The sequence below is a fragment of the Pseudorca crassidens genome, chromosome 6 (genome assembly GCF_039906515.1).
Source record: "Pseudorca crassidens isolate mPseCra1 chromosome 6, mPseCra1.hap1, whole genome shotgun sequence".
Lineage (NCBI taxonomy): Eukaryota > Metazoa > Chordata > Mammalia > Artiodactyla > Delphinidae > Pseudorca > Pseudorca crassidens.
The window spans coordinates 74553503-74572761 of record NC_090301.1 but is presented as its reverse complement, the minus strand read 5'-3'; the positions used below and the strand labels follow the sequence as shown (position 1 = coordinate 74572761).

At 46.5% G+C, this 19259-nt stretch overlaps 2 protein-coding genes across 10 annotated transcripts in view; one reads left to right on the top strand and one right to left on the bottom strand.

Moving 5' to 3' along the window:
* Positions 1 to 1196: 1196 nt before the first annotated feature.
* NR4A2 (nuclear receptor subfamily 4 group A member 2) lies at positions 1197 to 19032 on the bottom strand. 9 transcript variants are annotated; one of them, XM_067741885.1, is made up of 8 exons: positions 18565 to 19032; positions 6894 to 7017; positions 5542 to 6407; positions 4616 to 4745; positions 4056 to 4219; positions 2943 to 3145; positions 2365 to 2543; positions 1197 to 2214 (listed from the first exon to the last, which is right to left on the bottom strand). In XM_067741885.1, the coding sequence occupies exons 3-8, from the start codon at positions 6403 to 6405 to the stop codon at positions 1958 to 1960; spliced, it is 1797 nt and encodes a 598-aa protein (XP_067597986.1). In that variant the 5' UTR covers positions 6406 to 6407; positions 6894 to 7017; positions 18565 to 19032; the 3' UTR covers positions 1197 to 1957. The 9 variants fall into 9 exon arrangements, 8 of the variants coding, with proteins under 8 accessions (XP_067597986.1, XP_067597989.1, XP_067597991.1 ...); XM_067741888.1 differs by lacking the exon at positions 18565 to 19032 and adding an exon at positions 10411 to 10711; XM_067741890.1 differs by lacking the exon at positions 18565 to 19032 and adding an exon at positions 8697 to 9172 and having other exon boundaries at positions 4131 to 4219.
* GPD2 (glycerol-3-phosphate dehydrogenase 2) overlaps positions 18398 to 19259 on the top strand; it is a 201097-nt gene continuing 200235 nt past the window's right edge. Inside the window, exon 1 of the mRNA XM_067741881.1 lies at positions 18398 to 18419. The gene's annotated coding sequence lies outside the window, so the exon portion shown is untranslated. The remainder of the gene's footprint in view (positions 18420 to 19259) is intronic.

Sequence of the window (19259 nt, the reverse complement as noted above, 5' to 3'; positions counted from 1 at the left end):
ACTTTTAAGATGGAAATATTATTCTAAAACTGCAAATTGAACCTCATCACTATTCACTGAAGGAGGAAAACAAAAAGTTGTAAGAAATGCCTCTACTGTTCTGCTCTATGCCAAAGACCACTGACCCAAGGCCCAAAGGGACCAAAATGCTTGGTTCTTCCTCCAAGATCCTTTACAAGGGGTGGGAGAAATCAGAGATTATATTTAATACACTCCAAATCCATGTTGACTTTCTGAGTCTTAAAAAGATACTTTCTAAACATTGTGCAAGACAAAAACTTGATAGGACTTCGAACCTTGCAAAATTTCAAAAGCTGTTAGGTCTCCTGAACTTCTCTTCTGAAAGCTGCACTGACTGGCAAAGTTATCAGAAGAGTTGAGATATTCTCATCTGATTCTGATAAATGTAGGTTGCCACACTGGAAAATTCCGGTTAAGGAAAAATACTGTACAGAATTCTCTGGATAATGACTTCAATTTCCCAGTTCCTTTTGCCAGAATAGGTCTAAACTGTCAGAAACTCAGATTTTGAACAAGTGACCTATCCCAGATCAATCTCCAACTCTGTCTATTGTATATTGCTATTTAGTCATCATTGTTCCTAACCCAGAAAGAAGACAAAATTCTGTTCATTTACATAGTTTATTGTTGTAAACATTAAAATTGTCTTTCTCAAAGAAAGAATTTATCAGGAAAAAAAAAATCAGCGTCTCTAACTGTCATACACCATAGAAAAAAAGGCAGTGACTCATATCGTGTGCCATACTGGAAATATACAAAGAAAAATACTACAGAATATGGCAATATTAAAATTCTTACTCAAACATAAAATAATATATTAACTGACAATCTTAGACATTAAAACAAAAAACAAAAAAATTCAAAGTGCTCAGTAATTTCCAGGGAGTTATGTATATTATAAGCACTCTGGAAACGGTCAAAAGCTGCTGCATGCAAGTTCTGTTTAGCTTTAGACAACAAAATAATCAAGATATAAACTTTCTTTTATCAACATCAACGGTACATACAACACTTACAAACAAGGAATGTTGGACGGTGTTACAAACACTATGTGTCCCTTTTGTCAGGATTTTCTGATGTGTAATGCTTGTGCCCACCTATTTTACAATTGAGAAAATGTTTAAGCTCAGGTAACTACCAATCTTTATAAAATCTAACAGACTACATAGTGTCTGAAATACTATTTATATAATATAGACATTACTGAAGTAGCAAGTGCCTATAACATTTTCAACCTAGAATCAACATGCTTGTCCCTTTTTTGTGGTTATTTCTTTTTTCTTTTTTTTTTTTTTGCAAACACACTTATCTTTTAGAATTTGTAATATTTATTCATAAATAGGCACAAAATAATTTAAAAAGCCAAACTGCATTGGGTAAATTTACAAGCCTTTGCCTTCTTCAACTCATGCCACCCACGCAACATTTAGTTTTACTATATATTACAGCTTTCTTTACAGCAGAAAACTTTGAAGTCTTTTAAAGGGCAATACTTGTGGGTCCCCTTACAATGTGGGTGTGTGTGTATGTGTCTATGTGTATTACATTTGTCTTAACTGCAACAACCAAACATGGCCAAATGTTTTCCGTCATACATTAAGAAGCTTCCTTCTGAACAATAAAATGATTTTTAAACTGATAATAAAAAGTTTATACCACTGTATTGTGTGTAGTCCGTGTTCTAAATCCAGGATGCCCCGGAGCCAAAATGCCCTTTCAGGTTCTGCCTGCAGGTTAGGAAATAGTAACAGTTTTTGCTTTTGTTGTTGTTTGTTTGTTTTGTTTTCTTTAGAGATCAAGGGCCAAGGTGTATGGAAGGGGTGGGGGCCGGCTAGAGCTGAGGCAGCTCAGGGGTATCTCTGTGCCCTTGTGACTTGCCCCCTCTGGACAGTTTTAGGTTTCTTTCCAGTTTCTTTGAAGTGCATGGAAGGAGGTCTTAGAAAGGTAAAGTGTCCAGGAAAAGTTTGTCAATTATTGCTGGTGGTGGTACCAAATCTTCCAGTTTCAGGTAGAAAATGCGCTGTAGCCCCTGCGTGCAAAGCGTACGGAGTTCTGGAAGCTTCCCCAACAGTTTGGACAAATAGTTGGGGCGGTTCAAGCCCCCATTATTGAAAGTCACATGGTCTTTGAGACAATTTACAATCTTGTTTTGCAGCTCCTCCACTCTCTTGGGTTCCTTGAGACCGTGTCTCTCTGCAGAAAACACAACCAGAAACAAAAGAGGAATGCACCGAGCAGTTAGCTAGCTGACAGGACCAGGGAGGGTCGGCAGGCAGCAAGGGAAAACCGGGACGAATCCCACTGGGCAGTTCTGGAGAAGTGCCCTGTGCCTGTGGTACTGACCTGTGACCATAGCCAGGGCAGCAATGCAGGAGAAGGCAGAAATGTCGATGTTCATATTCTGCAAGTTGGAGGAGAATTCAACAATGGAATCAATCCATTCCCCAAAGCCACGAACGCATTGCAACCTGTGCAAGACCACCCCATTGCAAAAGATGAGTTTACCCTCCACTGGGTTGGACCTGCAATTAATACCAAAGAGAGGGGGAGGGGGAGAAAAAGAGAGAGAGAGAAAAGCTAAACAACTAATTACTTGAAGAGCAATAAATGAGGGATTTAAGAGGCACCTAATTACCAAAGAGTTAATAAAACGTAGGCCAGTGGACCTTGAAAGGGTTTAATTTCATAACAATCAAGAATGCCCCCTATCCCACCTCCATTCCATTCATCTAAGGCTTCTGCCCTCACTCCTTCCCTTCTCTTCCTTTTATCTACTCTCCTTTCCTTCCTTTCCCCCTCATTTACTTCCCGTTCTGTTCTCCTCTCTTTCCCCCTTTTCTTTCCCTCTTCCTCTTTCTTTTCCTTTCTTGATTCCTCTCTTCCTCCATTCCCAGCCTTCCTGGATCGCCCTCTCCATTTACCTGTATGCTAATCTCAGCACAAATAGTTCTAGGAAAGCCGACTCGAAAAGCAGGTCCTGGTCGGCTTTGGGCAGGTCAGCGAAGCCCGGGATCTTCTCTGCCCAGCCCCTGATGATCTCCATGGAGCCAGTCAGGAGATCATAGAATTGCTGGATATGCTGGGTGTCATCTCCACTCATCTGATAGTCAGGGTTCGCCTGGAACTGGAATTTCATTTTAAAAAACACTTAATGAGGTTCTCTAAAATATATAACCCGTGAAATTGCTAACCTCGTTTCTAGTAGGGGAGCCAGGTTTTTATAACAATTAAACCTCTCTCTGACCAGTAAGGAAATTAGATGTTCCGGGGCAATTAATTCAATTAGGGATGGTGCTATGAGGTCGCTGCTTTAAATATGTAAATTACCATTTCCATACAGACTAAATACGGTGCCAACCAGCCCTGGGAAACGTTCACTCTTATCTCCACAAAACAATTGACACGTTAGTATTCATGCCAGTCCCAGAGTGGGTCTCGAGCAGAGACGCCCTTTGCAAATCTCAATCAAATTGCAGTGGCTCGTAGGTTTGCTTCCAGGTTTGCCCGGCACACTTCCTCCATTTAAAGCGCACACATTTCTCATGGCTGGGGTAAAAGAGGAATCTGACCACTTGATTTCCCCGCCCACTGCCATTCCTTATACCCCCTTCTCTTCCCCTTCCCTGACCCGGGAGGAGGCATCCCTCACCCTGACGGCACCAGAGATAATGAGGATTAAATCATCTCCATGGAGGACTGGTGATAGAACCCAAGCGGGGGCTTTTCCACTGCCTCTGGTTTAGGCATCAGAGGCACTGGTGTGTGTGTGTGTGTGTGTGCACCGTGGTGCTGGGAAGGGGCCTCACAGAGGTTTGACCACTGTGGCCTACCCTCTCTTCCTTCCTCTGCCCTGTCCTCACGTCTGCAGCCCTAGCAACGCCATCTGTCTTCTGTGGCCCTGCCCAGAGCTGTGAAGCCACAGCCTCGCATGCTTCCTTTATCCCTTGGGCCTGGGGGTTAGTGATGGGTGTGGGGAAGGGGTCCTGCCCATCTGTCAGTTGTCCGAAGGATCCCCCCCCGCGCCAGCTTCTTACCCTGGAATAGTCCAGGCTGGTCATAGCCGGGTTGGAGTCGACATGGGCCCTGACGAGGGCACTGATCAGACTCACCGGGGGCGAGGGGGGAGAGGGCTCCTGTGGGCTCTTCGGTTTCGAAGGTAAACGACCTCTCCGGCCTTTTAAACTGTCTGTGCGAACCACTGCAAAGGAATCGCCGGGTGAGGGCAAGCAAGATCCAGCTGCTGCCTGGGCCCCTCCCCGGGGGAAGGCCGCAGCCGCGGGGCGCCCGGCGGGGCGGGGCAGCGCCCCACCGCTTGTAAAGCCTTATACTGACAAGAAGCGTAAAAAGGGGGGGGGGTTGTTTCATGTCGTCTTCCCAATGGGTCGTATAGTTAAAGGTGGGAAGGGCCTGGCGGCTTTCTCTAGGGCAGGATGGGCTAGCAGGCAGCTGCCGAGTCGTAGAGGCCAGAGGCCGGTGCGGGGGAAGCAGGAGACCTCCCCCAGCCCCCGCCCCAGCTCTGGGAAGTGGGTTTGGGGCAGGAGCAGAAGCTTCCCAAAGGCGCAGACTGGGGAGTGGGCTGCTGGCCCCAACCTACCTTCTTTCACCATCCCAACAGCCAGGCACTTCTGAAATCTGCAGTACTGACAGCGATTCCGGCGCCGCTTGTCCACTGGGCAGTTTTTATTTGCTAAACACACGTATTTCGCGTTTTTTTGCACGGTGCGCTGCAAAAGGAGACAATACAGGCCGGAAAAAAAAAATTTTTTTTTCTCTTGAAAATCCAACACAATTCAGGGAATCCAGACACAATTTCTGAACGGCCGGGATCCACATACCCTCCCCATAAACAAACACATACACAACTCCTTTTTATTTTTTTCTTTTTCCTTTTCTTTCTCTCTCTTCTCTTTTTCCTCCCCCAGGGCATTTAACAGAAGAAAATTGATAGCGTTAACATTTGAGCTAACCTTGCCGCTCCTTGCTGTGTTTTATATGCCAAGAGAAGAAGGAGACGCTCAGTAAATACAAATCCGTGGGCATTCATATTATTTACATTCCTTAGAGACCTTCTCTATTTAAAATGATAAGATTATTCAATCAGGATGGCGAAATAAAGAGATCACTTAATTTGACCATAGGGAATTCTGTTCCACTTGGTTAGCTCAGACACGGTTCTCTGTCCTAACCAATTTCAATCTGAACAGAGAAGATAGCTCCTAGCACATGCAAATGACCCTCTTCCAGCTCAGCTCCGGCAACTTCGGGCGGGGGCTCGCCGGGTCGGCTGCGTGCGGGGGATGCGACCCCGGGTCTCCCGGTCTTCCTACTTCCCTTTCCAAGGCACCCAGAAGCCTCCACCGCAGCCCAGGGGCGGCTGCAGGGCAGCCCCCGTGGACCCCGGGAGTCGGACGGTCAGGGGCCAGTTGGCGCCGGGCGCCTGCACCCCGGTGGAACCAGCACTCTGAGGCTCCGGGCACTAGGGGGCCCCGACCTGCCTCCTCCGCCCCCGTCCTGGCTCACCTTAAAGAACCCTTTGCAGCCCTCACAGGTGCGCACGCCGTAGTGCTGGCAGGCCGCGTTGTCGCCGCACACGGCGCACAGCCCCTCGTTGGAAGGGGAGCCCCGCGACGGCGGCGAGGGCACCTGCGTGTCGAGCAGCTGCGACGCGTGACCGATCTGCAGGCCGGGGAAGCCCATGGACGCGGGCTTTCGGATGGGGTTGGGCACAGCGAAGGTCTGCCCGTCCACCACGTGGTGGCTGCTCGCCGGCTCCGGGTTCATGGGGACGTGCAGGGGCCCGTCGAAGCGCATCTGGCAGCTAGACACGGGGGTGCCGGGGGGCGACTGCTTAAAGGAGAAGAGGGAGAGGCGGGAGACCGGCGTTTTCCTCTGCTCAATCATGTGCGTGGTGGCCACGTAGTTCTGGTGGAAGTTGTGGAGGGAGCCTGGGTCGTCCCACATGGGGCTGTGCTGCACCTGGAAGCCCGGGGTGGTGGGCGTCGGGGGAGAGGAGGGCTTGTAGTAAACCGACCCGGAGTGCGGCATCATCTCCTCGGACTGGGGGGGCAGGTGGCTGTGTTGCTGGTAGTTGTGCATCTGAATGTCTTCTACCTTAATGGAGGACTGCTGTCCGGACAGGGGCATTTGGTACAAGCAAGGTGGCTTGACGTCGTAGCCTGTGCTGTAGTTGTCCATAAAGGTACTGAAGCTGGGGAGAGAAGTGGTGGCAGTGATTTCAGTGTTGGTGAGGTCCATGCTAAACTTGACAAACTCTGGAGTTAAGAAATCGGAGCTGTATTCTCCCGAAGAGTGGTAACTGTAGCTCTGAGAAGCGGGGCTGGCTCCTTGAGGCGAGGACCCATACTGCGCCTGAACACAAGGCATGGCTGGAAATGAAACAGGGTAATATACACTCAGCCTGGTCAACTGAACACTTTCTCCCGGGCTCGGGTACACCTGGAGCTACACCGGCAGCCCGCGGCGGTCAGAGAGCACGTAGGGGCGCGAGAGGAAGGGCGGAGAGTGCGAATACTGAGGAGCGAAACAGTGCAGGACAAGGAAAGACGGATCCAATAAAGACCCAGAACTAGAAAGCTATTACAGTCTCCATTCCCGGATATTTCCAGCGCCTCCCCCTCCGCCCCCTTTCATGGGTAATCCCTCTTCAATGAGCCTTTCCTCTGAAGCTCGGGTTCAGCAAGCTCAATCCAGAAATCAAGTTGAATTGCACAATGAGAAACTTGTTCCCGAAGGCGATGGGTCGGGGGAAAAACTTAAGTTACAGGGTTTGCTGGGAAAGATCGCATTGCCCTGTTTCTTGACGTTTACGGAACTCGGGGGAGGGAAAGAAAAAAAAATGAAGTTGCACTAACCTTCAGCTGAGTTACAGGCGTTTTCGAGAAAATTAAAGGTGGACAGTGTCGTAATTCAATGAAGGACAAAGTTTCCAAGATTTTTAGAAAAGCAGTGGAGAGCCCAGCCTGGCAGTTCTCCTCCCTGAAATAAAGACACAGGAAGCCTTAGGGTGACTTTCTGGACAGATTTAGCTGGGCATCTGTATCACCAGGCAGGCCCTTCTTGATTGTTTAATTGGAAATTAGTGTGTAGCCTTTATCAAACACCATTTAAAATGAATGTCTAAAAGAGATGGCTGGAAACAACAGAAAATTTCACCCATTGACTGTGTTGATCCTTGCAGAGAATACCTCTGAAGAAGGAAAGGTATTCCATGTACTTATTTATGATGAAATAAATTGGCCCCTTTACTGGGTGTTTAGGGGCAGTGCAAGGGGAGTGTCATTTCCATTTTAGTTTAATTCAAAACTAAATAAGAAGAAACTGGGGTTTAATAAAATACAGCATTGGAACCTTCTCTTGAATTTTTTTTTTCCTGTGGTGAAACTGGCTTTTCATCTAGGAAGCAGGGAAGGAAGTATAAGTCAAGAATATAAAATGTGAAAACAATCTCTTCCTTCACCCCCTAGGAGTTACAAAATGTTAGCAAGGCCCAGGTAGCCCTGAAGGCAATCTTAATGGAAGCATCTGGATTTCCTAAGAGCTTTTGACGGAGCACTGGGTTTGGAGATCCAGGTGAATGGGCATTCACTTCTCCAAGAAATTTGTCTTTCATCTTTAATGGCCAAGAGGTGGAAACAGGGGACCCTATTTTTTCAGAAGCATCTTAAGTCAGTTGCAGGGAGAGGGAAATGCTGCATATCCAATAGTGGCACCGGTGTTAGAAGCACCTCTCAACATAGCAAGCTGAGCACCTTTCCTATCCAGCCTTCCACAATCTGCCCTCTTGCTGGAACAAGGCATTCTTGTGTCCTAGTACTTTTCAGATGTTCCCACTTGGAAGGCATTCTAGAGCACAGACGACTTTATTACTAATGAAAAAGAAAGCCAAACATCCAATTCTGTTCTCCTCCCCCACCCCCCTTCATAATCTTGCTTCATGGAGGAGGGAGGGTAACCAGAAAAAGTAAAGAAAGGAGACTCTTGACCCTCACAGCCCTTGACAGATATGCCTGTGCTGGATATTAACCCTCTGGTAACTTCGCAGCTTCATAACTACTCTAAATAGTCTGTCCCTCTGTCTCTGCCTCTCTGACAAACTCACTAACACAAGCGCGGCACATGTCAAAACCAGAAATTTCAAGCAACTTAGTAACAGGTCACTCTGCCAACCGCCCCTCCTCACTCAACAATACCCAAGAGACACGGGCACGCTGGCCAGCCGCGATGATACAGTTCCCAAGCAACACATAAACTGAAGAACTTTCACTCTCCCTGTCACTTTGTGGGCAGCGTCCAGGTCCCTCGTATACACAGGACTTGGAGTCTACGTGTCCAAAGACCACAATCAATTCCGCACCAAGAGCAAACTTTGCGCACATTTCCGCGTGTTAAGTCCGCAGCTCCCGAAACTGTGCAAGCCTCCCTTTCACGTCCACCAATGAGGAGCCTGGAAGCCTCTGTTGGGTGGCAAAGCAGGAGTTCCGACAAATGCCCTCTGTAGCTGCGCACACCTACTCCCCATCCTCCGGCCCCACTCGCGCTCCGCGCCTTCGGCGCCCACCTCCAGAGAACCTGCACCACACAAGCGGGAAGAAGAGACGTGCAAAAACAGAAAGAAGGATAAAAGAACGCGAGCTGTACGGGCTGCACCTACTCACTTAGGAGTTCTCCGTGTCTCTCTTCATTCATTCAACTCGGCCAAAGTGTAGTTCCCTTCGGGAGTCGGGGTGGCAGGGTCGGGGAGGGGTGGGCGAGAGGGGCGAAGGGAACGGAGGCGCCGAGAGCGGGGAGGGAGCAGGGGAAGGCGGCGGCTGGGCAGGCGAGCGGGACCGAGGAGCCTAGCGCGAGCCACCGGGCGGACTGGCCCTGGCCGCCAATGTGCCTTTGTTTATGTGGCTCGCGCTGCCGCTGCCAACATTCACCTAAAGTCTCCGCGCGTCAGCGCGCGTCAGCGGCCTGCCGCCCAATCGCCGAGCCGCCGCGCTCCCCAGACTCCTGGCCGGCGCTCGCTTTGGTATATTTCCGACCTGACGTCACAAGCAGGGCCGATTTTAAGGTGGGAACCGTTCAGGGTTCACCTTGGTAGCCAGCGAGGTTTTTTTTTTTTTTTCCCTTTTCCGAAAGAGGTGTGACCTCTCCACTCAGGTCTGCGCAGCCCACAGAGCCTCGACATCTCCCCTCCCCTCCCCCCAACCCCCCACCCCCCCACCCCCGGCTAATCCCCGCGCCGCCGAAGGGGTCCGGCAGCTCACAGGTGGGGGAGGGTGCAACAAAAGCCCGAGCGGGAGGGGACCCAGGCGTGGGCCAGGTAGCCAGCACCTGGAATCGCACGAGACGGGGCGTGCCTGGCAGCACGCTAACCTCGCCCACCCACAATTGCCACCCCCGTTAGCGGAAGCGAGTACAGATGTCCCATGACACGAGACGCTCGGAGGGCTCAGGCAATTGGGGTGGGATTTCCCTTGTCCAGTGCACCCCCCTTTTCTCTTTTTTCCTGTCCCCGGCCTTCTCTTCTAGCATATTCTCCCTCTCTCTCTCTCTCATACACACACACACACACACACACACACACACACACTCCAAGGTGGAAGAGAGTAGGTATGGCCTATTTTCTATGTTCCCTTCTTTCCTTGCAGTGCTCACGTGCGAGGGAAGACGTGGTGCGTGGGGAGGGAAGCGGAAAGGAGAGGGTAGCCAGTGACCCAGCCCTTCAGGGACCCCAAAAGTCAAAGTGAGGCGTCACCCACTTTCCTTTCTCAGACAATGCAGCCGAGCGCCGGGCAACAGGTGTGTTCTGCAGAAAGGTGCCCCAGCCTCACCTTGTACCAACTCTCATACTTTGACACTCCTGGGTGCCCATCAACTCGTGTCTTTCCACAAGTTTTAGGGAAATAAATCTACCCTCCTCTGAAGCACAAGGGCTCTCGAAGCTTCAATCTGAGAGCCAAGAGGGAAAGACTAAGCATGGGGGAAGCGGCGGGGAGAGGGGGGCGTCTAGATCTCTGCGAGGCGTACGGTGTGTGCGTTCAGCCTTCCCAGGAGTGGGGCCCGGCGGGCGACCGGAGCTCGCCGCACCCCTGCAGCCGCCCCAGCCGCCCCAGCCGCCGCAGACTCCGCTTCGCAAGTCAATCCACCTCCAAGCTGAGGGCGCAAGGCGCTTTCTAGCAAAGAAACGCCGCTTCTCCCGGGAGCAAGCCCCCTTCCGGGTTCCTGGGCTAGAGCTGGACGGGCCTCGGGGCTTCTCCCATGGGGCTGGGGAGTTAACGGGGGAGGGAGGGTTCGGAGGTGTCCCCCTCCTCCGCCCAAGAAGACTTCCAGCCGCCCCTCCCTCTCGGCGTAGCTCGCTTCCAGGCTCGGGGCCCCTTTGCACACCCCCATCCTGGTGTTCCCAGTACAGGCGGGCCGAAATCGCCGTGGAGCTCTCCGCCTTACGGTGCCACTCAGCTCTAATGTGCACCCCAGCCTTTGCCCTCTCCCGCCGCCTCCTGCTCCCCGGCGGCTGGAGAGGCGTTGCCATCAGGTGCCCCGAGGCTGCCCCGAGAAGCTGCAGGCTCTTCTGCACCGCATCCTCGGGAAAACCTACGTGACCACCTTAAGTTTCCCCCAGATGTTGCGACTGCCGCTGCTGCTGCTGCTGCAGCCACCGCGGCGTCTCAGCGGTGCCCTAGCGGGCGCGAGAAAAAATAAAACCAGGAAGTGTGTGTGAGAGCGCGCGCGCGTGTGCGTGTGTGTGTGTGTGTGTGTGTGTGTGTCTGTGTGGTGGGTGGGGGGGGTGGGGAATGTTGCGGTGGCGGGTGAAGGTGTGTAAGTAGGGGGATGAGAGGAGGAGGGCGAAGAATAGCTTATTAGCATGAGCTGGGTAGCGTCAGCGCCCTGTGGGCAGAAACGATTCCACGCGAACGAAAGGGAAAAAGTGAGAGTTTGGAGAGCAGGGGAGAAGGAAAGCGGTGGGGGTGGCGGTGACGCAGGGGCTCAGGCATTGACGCACCCGCCGGGCTGGGCCCAAAATAGCAGCAGCTCTAGCTCGGTGGCGCCCTCCCGGGTTCCCTTCCCCTTCCACAAGGGAGCAGGACGCGCGGCCTCGGGGAGCTTTCCTTGATCCCAGGGGTGGGCCGGGCTCCCAGCAGCTATTTTCAGGCCGTCGGAAATTCAAGCGCAGCCATGCTGGGGTGGCAGTTATTGTTTTTTAATATATTCCTCGGAAGGCGGGGGCCAGGAGAACTTTAAGGTTGTAACCATCCTTCTCCAAACACCAATACTCAGATCTAAGTAGGTACATTCCCTCCACATGCTCCTCCTCCCTTAAACCATTTAAAAAAACACTTGGCTTTAGCCTGGGTTGAGTCTGCGGGCAATTTGAAAATTCTCTCCTAGTAAGTGGGAAAATGTGCTGGAGTCCTTAAAGTGAGCTCCAAGGAAGACAAACATTGTAATGTGATGGGTTATTCTATAACAGCAACCTGTCGAGTCTGGCTTCTTGATAACAGAGCCTTTACTCAAGTCTTAAGGCACCCAAGATCGAGACGCAGTTTTCACAGCAGCTTATTATAACAATTATTAGTAACCGGAAATGGATTGAATAAATACAACATCAAAATGAGAAAAAAAGGTGGCTTTTTTTGCCTTCTATTCTACAATCCGTATGAATTTTCTCTTTCCTCAAATTCCTATTCTAGCTGCTAGGAAGTGTGTCTTCTTAGGAAGACACACCGGATGCAAGGCGGATAAACTCACTTAAAGACATTATTGGGTAAGCTATTTCTTGGGTTGGTATTTTTGGTAGGGCTCAGATGTGCTCGGGGTGGAAAGGATCCAGCAGACATTAGAAAGTGTAAAGAATGACCTCGCTCAAAGCTCCAGACTCCTGTGTCCCCACCAGATTCTGATGGAACAGTCTCAGTAGAAGGGCCAATGTCTGTAATTGACTGATCCTGTCAGTAGGGGGCCTGACTCCACAACGTTCAGGAAGATACATCACACACACACACAAACACACACACACACAGGCACATACACACACACAACTAGCTATTTACTACTTAGGCCAAGCCCCAGGAGAGCTTGCTGCAGGCCAAAATATTCATATTCTGCTGGAATTCATAAATAACTACAAATCTTTGATTCTCTTCTGTATTTCTCAAAAAGGGAAACAGTTTTAACACTGGAATTAGGTTCACAACAGATTTTCTTTATTTCCTCCTGTCCATGTTTAACTCACTGTTAGCTCACAGGGAGAAAAAAAAAGTCAAAATGGTAATAAAATCTTTCATTTTATCACCAAGCAGTTCAAATTTGGCATTTAGTTTGGAAAAATGAAAACATGTTTTAAAATCCTATGATTACATGTTTAAATAAATTATAGTTTAGAAGAGGATTCCTGTGGGTGTATTTGCTAGTACATAAGAGAATGCTTTTGTGAATAGAGGTTTAATTACACATATAATGGAATCAAAATGTAGAATTGAACAACCTTTTAGAAAATGTTCAAATGATGCTCTAGGCTAAAAGAAACTGAAATTCTGCATTTATATGACTGCAATCCTGCAAGATTCTTGAACATAAATAGATTCTTGAATATAAACTATTTTATAACTCGATTAAAATGACAATAATGTTTCTTTCAGGGCCCAGAATCTGATATAACTTTAAATTATTGCCATGTATAAATACATAAAGTTACCCCAAATGAAGGTCGGTGTTCTTAACAATTTACAATAAATGGGAATAAAATTGATCCTATCCATAAGTCGGACCTTCTTTTGAAACCAACTAAAACAAATTACAAAATTATTATTTCTATCAATATACAGTATTAGATGACCTCAGAAAAAGCATATAGGAAAATAATGTTACTATGTTATCTTTTATGATATTAGCCAATATTAAGCAGAACATATTTGTACATATATGGAAAAAATATTTTCATAAAAAAACAGTGTAAATAATGCATACTCACATCTAAACCAAAGTATTTACTTTATGCAAGGCTAGGCTGATTATACTTAATAAAATTGAGATTTTGGTGTAATTTAGAAAGCAAACATGGATTTAATTCCATAGGATTTTGTATCTTAATGCATGGGAAAGGGGTCTTTAGGGATTTATTTTACTATTCTCCCAAAATGTACTCAGAGTAGCTCTTAGCTCTTACAATTCAAATATAGTAAACAGATATACCTGTTATGCTATAAGAATCAAGGTAACTTGAAGACATTTCACAATAATATTAATTAATGGAACCTATGTTAAGCATAAAATGAGACATATTTTAAGTTATATTGGGACAATTTTCATGGCATTTGTTGCCATTCAGCAGGAAGTTTTACATTAGTGATAGAAGAAAGAAATTTTCACTTTGAAATAAACTCAGTTTCTGAAAATACAAAATCATTTTTTAATATGGATGGTTTTTGGTTATTTGCTTTGCCATTTCACTTGCCTTAATAAAATATTAATCAACCAATCATTTGTTCCTCTTTTATGAGATGCCTAGAGAATAAGTCAAATACTCAGCTGGTAATTCACATTTTGGGTAGTTGTGGCTTTTGCTCAGTATAACCCAGCCCATTTTTCACTCCAAACCACTTAATGCAAAGACTTTAAAAATTGTTTCTTGCTTTGATACAGTACTCAGTTCTAGAAATGTGGAAAGATGTGCAGAAGAAAACAGCACTGTTTTTTTCTAGAAGCATCTACTTATAAATTAAAATTCTAAAACTGAACATATGGTAAAACCTCATGCCACTCAAAAAGTATTTTGCATAATAAAAATCCTTCATCTTTTCTCTAACTCTTGACTCTCAGTAACTATCTCCTAAATATTTACTTTAAATTAACCACTTAAAATTTTCTTTTTGTTGTTGTGGTAAAAGACACATAACATAAAATTTACCATCTTACATTTGTAAGTGTACAGTTCAGTGATGTTATATACAGTCATGCTGTTGTGCACCAATCATCACCATCCACCCCCATAACTCTTCATCTTATAAAACTCTAACTCTATAACCATTAAGCAATAACTCTCCATTCTCCCCTCCTCCCAGCCCCTGGCAATCACCAATATTTTCTTATGTAAAAATTCTTCTTGATTAAGCAAGGAAGGGTTACTTTGGTTTTAGATTTCCTTGCTGATTTCACTAAACATGGGAGTCATTAAAATGTACAGAGTCCTGAAAGACACTTTAAAGATTCTGAAAATAAGTTGCTATGTGCTAAGAATATATCGCGGACACTTGGAATTCTAGAAGTAGCTGATAACATTAGTAACCACCACAGTATTACATAGGATTTTCTTTTAGTAGATAAAATACATACACTTTGCAACAGTTTTCATATGTATATCATAGTTGGTTAGTTTTTGTTTTACCTTTAATTATAAAATAACCATTTTTGATTTTTTTTCCTCAGACTAACTGGCGTATAGGAACTTCTCAATTTAATAAAAAATGAAGACATGTTATTGATATATTATGACAGACATATATGCCCTTTTTTTTATAATAATTCTGCAATTATCAAGCCTACAATTTTAACACTACAAAAGTAACTTATAGCAAGGACCCTTATAGTGATAAGTAATAAATCTAATTACCATATCCTTTGAATAGATGTAATATAAATTTCATCACTCACTTAAAAGTTCTAAAGTTAACAGCATAAACTTGAAGTTGAGTAATTAAGTAATCCTTATATAGACACTTATTAAAGTATTTATACATATTATCTTAAATCTACATCTATCATTTTGCCAATTAAAATTAGGACTTTAATTGCAATTAAGTAATTTAATTGCCAATTGAACAGCAAAATTGCTAAGTGACTAATTTTAATGCCTATTTTAATTACCAATCATGACTGGGGAGGGAGCTAATCAAGTTACATCAAGCAGTACCAGAGTAATGATGTGAAGAAAAAAAAAAGCAGAACAAACATTCAAGGCTACACGCTTTAAAAAAAGAAACATAAATTAAATAAATGCAAACACAATCTTATAAATGTATAAAAATACTGTATTTCAATATCTGAATACAGAACATGAAATAGAGCAAGATTAATTAAAGAAGCCTCTGTCCATCTTCAAAGTAAGGAACACCAAATCAAAATTTTATGTGTTATTTACGTGGCCACCACACTAACCCAGGTGAAAACAAAGCTGCATATAGTCGAGAATAAAAGATTGTTTCCTGCTTGGCTGGTTAAATATTTACAGATTGACAGGTTTTTTAAAAACATGTTTAAATGAAAGGCTACACAAGAGAGAAACAAGTTTCCAATGCAGCAATGTGGTTTTAAGTTTGAAAAGCAAACAGGGCCAGTGCAGTGGGACTATATACTCTTTCCTGATGGCTCTCCTCCCCACACTCACTCACTCAAATGAAGTATACCATTAGAGGTCTCATGCCTACCCATAACTTGTCCTATATTACCTTGAGAAAGGCATAAATCTGTCCTATCTTAAATATTTTAAAATACATTCATAGGTTAAAAAAAATAGAAAGCATCTAGGATTACATCACAATTAAAATTACTTAGAGCATGGGCAATATACCTTGTCCTAATAGTATTTCTTAATTTTCAATGAAAATGTACCTTCCGGCTCAAGATTAAGACTGTAAACACCAGCAGGCAACCAAAAACTCTGGTGAAAATCTTGACCAATACAAACGCATTTTCAAAAGTTTTCACATTCAAACAAATTCTCAGATCAGCAATATGGAAGGGCCATATTGAAAGAGGGAGGTGAAGTTGGGAGCTCAAAAAACAGGAAGTGATTCCCTGGTAGACAATAACAATACCACTACTTTCCAGCTATAGGGATCGCCTTGGCAGCCGGCCACCTCATCTAGAGTAACAATGGACAACCATGAAATCTTTGTTTAAAATAAGTCATGATGTAAGATACATATATTGTTTTTGCTACTATATATGTATACCAAATATACATAGTTTTTGTCTACAAATGGGCCCGAAATTATTCACCATGTATGTAATACAACTTCAGAAAAAGCAAATATTGCTGCTTAGGATTTTATGTACTAATGGACTTGAATTCTGAAATAAAGCACAGCAGGACTTTCAGCCTGGCTTTTGAAGAACATGTTAATAATCATGGGGCTTGACAGAAGCCTGCAATATCTGCTCATGACAATAACAGCTTTATAAGGCGAGTTCTGTGTGCCTGGTTAAAGGACACACTCACTGTCTACTCAGAAGTCATGGAGATGGAGTCATTATTGACAACCTCACTACTGATCAAGGTTAAAACCCATTGAATGCCGACGCTACAGAGAGAAATACAACTTCAGCCATTAGAAGATTACCAAAAACAGTCTCCAGTAAGGGTTGCCATAACTCAGATATATCTTATTTTGTTCTGTATAAAATTTTCAGCTATTTACGTACACAAAAGATCTTATATTATTTGATAATCATTATCAAAATTATTGCCCTAACTCAAGCACTAGGTAACAAATCATCAGCCGTTACAAAAAGAGGAAAAAAAGGAGAAATATTATCTTGTAATTTAAAAATGAATATGAAACTTGCATGACTGAAAATATGTATATTTTCAGACTATGTCCATTTTGTGTATTTCGCTAGTTTATCAGTTCACATGAATTAATGTGGTTCACATATTGTTGGATGCAAAATCTTTTAAAAGATGGTATGTCTATAGCTTTTAGATATCCCTTAATAGGTAAAAGTTTAAAAGCAAAGTTATCGTAAATTATTTTACTCTTTTTTTTACCCTTATTTCTTGTTTTTCAGTGTTGCCTCTCATTAGTGAAGGAAAAAGGAGGGATACAGTAAAAGACAACCACGTTTATAATCTGAAATTAGAGCCAATCAATTAAATATTTTATTAATCACCAGGATATTTTTTTAGAAGACCTGTGAAATATTACAGAAGCATTCCACTAGGATCTAACAGTGACCTCAGTATGCTGTCACTGAGATTTTGGGGGGGAAAAACACAAACGATCAGTATTACCACATCCAGGATTCAAGTCAAAGTACACACATAGTTGAGGGCGTGGAGGCGGGGAGGGAAGGGTATAGAAACTAGTTTACTAAGGAGGTCCTTCTTATCTTTCTTATATTTCATATTTCTAAGTACTTTTCCATAAGTTACTTTCCTAAGTTTAAGAATGACTGAAGTATAAAAAAGCAGAATTTCAAATAGTTAATAAATGGCTTTAGGAGTTACATTGAAACGACTCACAGAATACATAATTTTCTTAGGAGTCCTTTAATTTTCTGATTCAGAAAGTACGGTGTTCCTAAAGACTGCTCTTAAGTACCTAGCTCTGGAAATCATATTTTCCATTTCTCCATACCCTCATCGATTAGTATTTGGTCAGCTGATTGGCAGTTGCCGAGACAACGGTTTTGCTAAACTTGATAAACTTTATCAGCCAGAGGTGGGGGGGAGGGGGGCAAGACAGAAACGGATTTTACAGCCAGAATGGTGTGACAGAGCCCCTCAAACTACAAATAGACGTTACGAAATCTGAAACGTAGCTCTGTAGTTCAATTTATACCACAGAAACTGTGAGATGCTACCTTCCTGTTGTTATAACGTATCAGGTCAAGGGATATAAATTGTACCAGGTAATTCATTTTGCCGTTCAGAGAGCCATTAAGTTTCTCCCAGAATATACGTGATTTATACCCCTGGAGGTGAAAGGCTAAAGGAACCATATGGCAACATGTTGCATTCCGTATGCTATCTGCCCATCCGTGCTTAAGCTGCCATTAGCAACATCTGTACCTAACTGAAATCCAGCTGCGCCGACGCCGGCTGACGGAATTGTACTTGGGGGGGAAATCTAGCTTAGCGCCATTAACTTGAGACTTAGAGTCTATGTACCAGGACGGATGGAAGCTTTCACAATTAGACGAGACGACACAAATGCTTTATTAAAGTTTAATTTTGAACTCCCAATTAGCGAAACTGCATTACAAATCGACTGCAATTTCCTAGAAGGCACAGCAAGTTCTCTGCCTGCCTGCCACGTGCGAGAGGCTCCGGAGCCAGCTTCCCCAGCTACCGACTGCAGAAAGGGGACGGTTCAGAGCTGCTCTCCGCATCCCAGGAAGTCCCTAAAATCCTCGCCAGCCCCTTCTTCCGCGGGGCGGGGGCGGGCGAGGACCAAACCCGCGGCGAGGGGGCGGGGGGAGGACTCAGATGTCCCCGGCGTTGGGAGGGAAGCAAGGGGTGGGAGTGGGCGGGGGAGGGGCGACGGGGGGGGCCTACGCGGAGCGGGGGGGGGCCTGCGCGGAGGGGGGCGGGGGTCCTCTAGTATCCGGGCCTCTCCGGAGGAGCCTCAGCTAGTCACGCAGAAGTTTCTCTTTCGCTCTTCGCGCTACACACCCAGGTTGGCTTCCTGCGGGCAGGCCAGGGGTCCGGAGAGCGGGGGAGGAGACAGGAGACCCGGAAGGGCTGCCCGGCGTCCACACCCACCCCAGGTCCCCTCCCCCGACCCCAAACAAAGCCCCCACTCCAGGTCCAGGATACGTTACCTGCCTGGCGCTCCCGGCCCCTCGGTCACCGCGTCCCCCGCTGGGCGCGCCTTGGGCGGGTCCCGCTCCCCGGGACGCACAAAGTGGTCGCCCCCGGCCGGCTAAATCCCACTCTCTCGTCATGTTGGGGGCCAAGAAGGGGGAGCGGGGGAGGTGGAAGCGGAGGTCGGGGCAAGGAGAACTGACTGATAAAATTTTTTAAAAAAAGGAAAGAAAAAAGCAGCCGGCGGGGCCCGGCCAGGGGCAGAAGAGGCCGGTTACGTTTCGGGGGTCTCGGGCGAGAGGGAGGGGTGGTGGGGGAGCGGCCGCCCGTCCCCCTCCCCCCGGTCCCCAGCGGCTACGGCAGCTGCACACACAGAAGCCCATTGTCGCCGGCGCCCGGCGTGCAGCCCCGCGGACTCGGCCCCGCGGCCAAGCGCGTCAGCGGCCCCGTCAGCCAGGCCGGGCTCCGTGACGCGCGCGCAGCCCGCGCTATAAATAACCAGCCGCCGGGCGGTTCGGGCGGCTTTCCAGTGACGCCGGGGCGAGGCGCGGGAGGAGGAGGGCGAAAGGAAACAATGAAACCGCCCGCCGCCCTCCTCCCCGGCCGCCCTGGGAGCTTCTCGCCGCGCTCCCTTGTCCCCGCCCCGGCCCGCCCTGCCCGGAGCAGAGCGCGCGTGTGGGAAGGACCTCGCAGAGCCTGCGTCCCCCGAGCC

Coding starts and splice junctions, on each gene's coding strand:
- NR4A2 (XM_067741885.1), bottom strand. CDS start 6,405: ATGCCTTGTGTTCAGGCGCAGTATGGGTCCTCGCCTCAAGGAGCCAGC. Junction 3,146..4,055: donor CCAGCCTGGACTATTCCAGG/GTAAGAAGCTGG, acceptor ATGAAATTCCAG/TTCCAGGCGAACCCTGACTA. Junction 2,544..2,942: donor GTGCTGAGATTAGCATACAG/GTAAATGGAGAG, acceptor TATTAATTGCAG/GTCCAACCCAGTGGAGGGTA.